We start from the raw sequence: 3,682 nt of genomic DNA, 5'->3' as shown, positions 1-3,682 counted from the left end.
CGCCCGCCGGGCAGGAGCCAGGCCCCGACACTTCTAGGGGCGAACGCGGTAGCCGCGGCCCGTCACGTTGATAGAGCGGGGCAGGGCCCGACGCTCCCGGGAGCCGCCGTGACCCGGGCGAGCCCCCACGCCCCGTGCCGCACTCACCGCGCGCGGCGCCGGGCAGCAGCGGCAGCAGCAACAAGGTCGGCAGCAACGCAAGGCCCAGCCGCGGGCCGAGGCGGCTACGACGCATCATGGCGCCCGCTTCCCTCCCGGCAGTCGGCCTTCCTGGTGCGGGGGCGGAGCCGTCTCAGGTGGCGGAGCGTGGAGTACGGCAGCCGGGAAGACCTTAAGCCAGCATGATGGCAGGCAGGGCGCAGGCGCGGGGCAACTAGGATGGGAGTCAGGAAGGGATAAAAAGCCTTGTGACCCGCCCCCCCCCCGGGCTTTCCGCTTGGTGGGCGGGGCCCGCGCGCTCCCATTGGCCGGCGCAGCGGAGGGGGCGGGGTCGACGAGCGGCGCCAAGTGCGATCGCGCCTGCTGAAGAGGGAGCGCCGGCTGCTGCGGGGAGAGCAGAGGGCGCCGCGGGGCTGTTCCCCGGGGCAGACGCGGTGCTGGATGCGAGCGCAGGGGGGAGAGAAAAGACCCTAAAAAGGCAGCGGTGGGTCAGACCCTCAGCGCAGCTAACCCGGATTAGCTCCCGCGCGGCCACAGCGGTTCTCTGTGGTCCACCTTGTGCCCCTGATGCCTGGCCCCGGGGACGCAGGGAGACTCGAGCCAGCAACGCTGCTGCCCCAGCAGTCTTACCTGTGGGCCTGGTGGCCAGGGACACTGCAGCCACAGGGCTCCTGCAGCTAGGAGCCTGGCTGGCAGCCGGAGTATGACCCAGCAGGCCAGGCTGCAGTTCTGGGTGCCTTTCTGCTTTTTTTTTGATCTCCCAGGCTCAGAGACCCCCCTCCCACACTGCAAGGGAGCAGCATGGGAAACACCTGAATGCGCGGTGTGGCACCACGTACTGTAAGGCTGCGCTTTTGGATGAGAATGGAGCTGCTTTGCTGTACAACAGGAATCCCAGCCCTGCCGCTCCCTTCAGCAGCATTTAAAGTGTTTTGGTCACATGGGAGCTTTAATCGCAGAGGTCTAGAACACTCGTTGTCAACCTTCGGTACCTTAGTCGACGTGACAAGTGAACCTGGAGGTCCCACCGTGGCACGTTGTGTCACCGCTGCAAGCCAAGTCCCACTTTTTCCACCATGGCCTAGGGCAAAGCAAACTGGGCAGGGCCTCCTTCCCTATCCACCAGCACGGCCAGAACTTCTGGCCCGAGCAGGTAGACACCAAAACGCAGCACCCACATATCTCATGTACCCCCAAGGGTACGTGTACCACTGGTTGAGAAACACTGGTTTATAACGTGGGCATTGCAGAAATTCATCCCCATGGCCTCCTAATGCCCAAAGGGCCTTGCAACTTTGAAAGGGAAAACAACCAGAGGTGCACTGATACATCGGTCCAGTATCAGATCCGCACCAACATAAAAAAAATTGAGCGCATCAGCAATTGGCCTGATGTGGCAGATAAATGGCCCGTGCGTGAGTGCAGCCACAGTGCAACGTAGGTGGCAAGGAGCACAGCCCAGCAGCTTGAAGAGCTGCTTGCAGCTGATAAGTTTGTTGCAGTGGAAGGGGAGGAGGGAGGGAAGGGGCATGGGGGTGCAGATCAAGGCCCCCACGGTGAAGGAGGAAGTGGGGCTGGGGCAGGTGCTGCCCAGACGGGGTGGAGCTGTCACTCAGGGGGGTGGGGTGTGGCTAGGGCAACTGCTGCTGCTGCACACACCCCAGGCAGGGCATGGGCGAGGTGAGGGGGTGCCCCCACATCTGCACAGGGCAGGGCGGGCAAAGATTGCAATTGTGCTAACTAAAGTGTGGGGTCTAGATGAAAAAGGAACAAAAATAACCCAAGACACCAAGGAGCGTGCTGTTGAGAGCACGTGCCCTAGAGTGTGTGGCTCTGACATCACGTCATGGAGTAAGAAACGTGGCTACCCTGTTCCCGGTAAGTACTGGCTAGTAAGTAAGATGCCAAACTTGATGCGTTAACAGCTTCAGTTAAGGCATCATTAACAGTAAATGACAAGGTAGGGCAAGAGGGTGATACAGCAGTGGAACATTCTTCTCAAGTCTGACAAACAAGGTGATTGCTTTAGCTGCTACATGTCTACCATAAAAGGGGGAGGTGGAAAGGAAGAGAGGAAGGAATCAGCTGCTTGTTTTTACTTTGCTCATGCACTCGCACAGCTGCTCCCAATAGAATTTAATTCACACTGGAGTTTTTTTATGGATCAGTCTGACAAATTCCTGAAAACATACATATTTAATTAACTTGTATTATGCCGACTTCTTCTCCACAACCCACTGCTACATACATTTTTGGGTACAACATTATGACACTATTTTTGTCGGTGGTATTCTTATATAAAGCTATCTTCTTTCAAAAATATCTTCATGTACATCCCATTTAATCATGGGATTTTAAATATTGCCCATTTCAAACGGACTCTAGTAAAATAAGGCCAATCTTTCTAAATCACTGAAAATGAATTTTAAAATTAGGCTTGTTCCTTCAAACCCACCATGCCTCTTCAAATTCTGTCGCATACAAGCATTGTCCAGAAGCAGCATCTACCAGTACAGCATGGTCTTCCTCAACTAATACATGGCTGTTCGCTACAGGAGGAAACTCTGATGGGTATACAGGCTGACTGATTTCTCTTGGTGTTCAGAGTCTCAGAGTTTTTCTAGCACCATTACACACTGGTTATGATGTAGGGGGAAAAGCAATAGTAATTGGAAACTTCACTTTTCCACCCCCAACAACTCCTGTGTGTTCATCGCAGGGGCTTCAGAATGGCATCAGAAAACATATTACCGGCACATTGCTACGTAAATATGCAGGCGTTTACAAATAAGCACCTTCCTGTTCTCTGAACTTAAGTTAGTTGTAAGTACCTTTTCAATATGCTGTGTAATAAGCACATTCAGTAGTACTATTCCCCTTGGAGAGATGCTTACGGTATTCAAAATGCATCATCTAAAAGGGGTAGCTCAAACTCATGAATTTCAGGGAGATGCAGGGACCCGAGAGAGAGAGAGAACACATACATATGCAGAAGTGCCTCCCCCTTCCCGACTGTTAGCAAGCAAACAAGCGGCTGTTTGATCCTGTAAGCTTGCAAACAGTGTAACCTACTTTGAGCTATTATTTTAAATACAAGTTTGTACTAGGTGGTATTGGCCTCTGCCTCAAAGACATGTCCTTTTCTGTTGGTTATCCAACTGCTGCAAACAGACTTCTTCCTCTCACTCGCCAGGTGCAGTTTGCATCTTCTTATTCTGAAAGCACTGGAAGACAAGCACAAACACCAATTTGTTGTCTCACACTTACATTCCTGAATATCATTTAATTTCTTTAGCAACCATGTTCTCTCAAGTCATACAATTTAGAAGAATTGTACCAAAACACTTAGATCAGGGGTGTCAAACTCCCTTGCCTGTTCTTCCCCCTGCCCCAGCCAGATCAGGACCGCAGGGTTCTTCATAGCCAGGATCCAAACTCACTTCTGGCAGCTGGACCAGTAGCATTATGGAACAGCAGGGTCAACGCAGCTGTCACTCACCCCTCTGCCACAGACACGTGTCCT

General features: G+C 53.3%; 2 protein-coding genes across 2 annotated transcripts in view; both read right to left on the bottom strand.

Moving 5' to 3' along the window:
• The window catches only part of LOC109295268 (complement component receptor 1-like protein), a 71,191-nt gene extending 70,945 nt beyond the window's left edge, over positions 1-246 (bottom strand). Inside the window, exon 1 of the mRNA XM_019514036.1 lies at positions 148-246. Coding sequence (XP_019369581.1) covers positions 148-238 — 91 coding nt within the window. The 5' untranslated portion in view covers positions 239-246. The remainder of the gene's footprint in view (positions 1-147) is intronic.
• Positions 247-2,294: 2,048 nt separating this feature from the next.
• Positions 2,295-3,682, bottom strand: part of LOC109295097 (complement receptor type 2-like) — an 11,620-nt gene continuing 10,232 nt past the window's right edge. Inside the window, exon 8 of the mRNA XM_019513751.1 lies at positions 2,295-3,383. The gene's annotated coding sequence lies outside the window, so the exon portion shown is untranslated. The remainder of the gene's footprint in view (positions 3,384-3,682) is intronic.

Source organism: Gavialis gangeticus, unplaced genomic scaffold (genome assembly GCF_001723915.1).
Source record: "Gavialis gangeticus isolate Ggan-Ray unplaced genomic scaffold, GavGan_comp1, whole genome shotgun sequence".
In the NCBI taxonomy this organism is placed as follows: domain Eukaryota; kingdom Metazoa; phylum Chordata; order Crocodylia; family Gavialidae; genus Gavialis; species Gavialis gangeticus.
The sequence above is the reverse complement of the archived record's forward strand: the minus strand, read 5'-3'. Positions and strand labels throughout refer to the sequence as shown.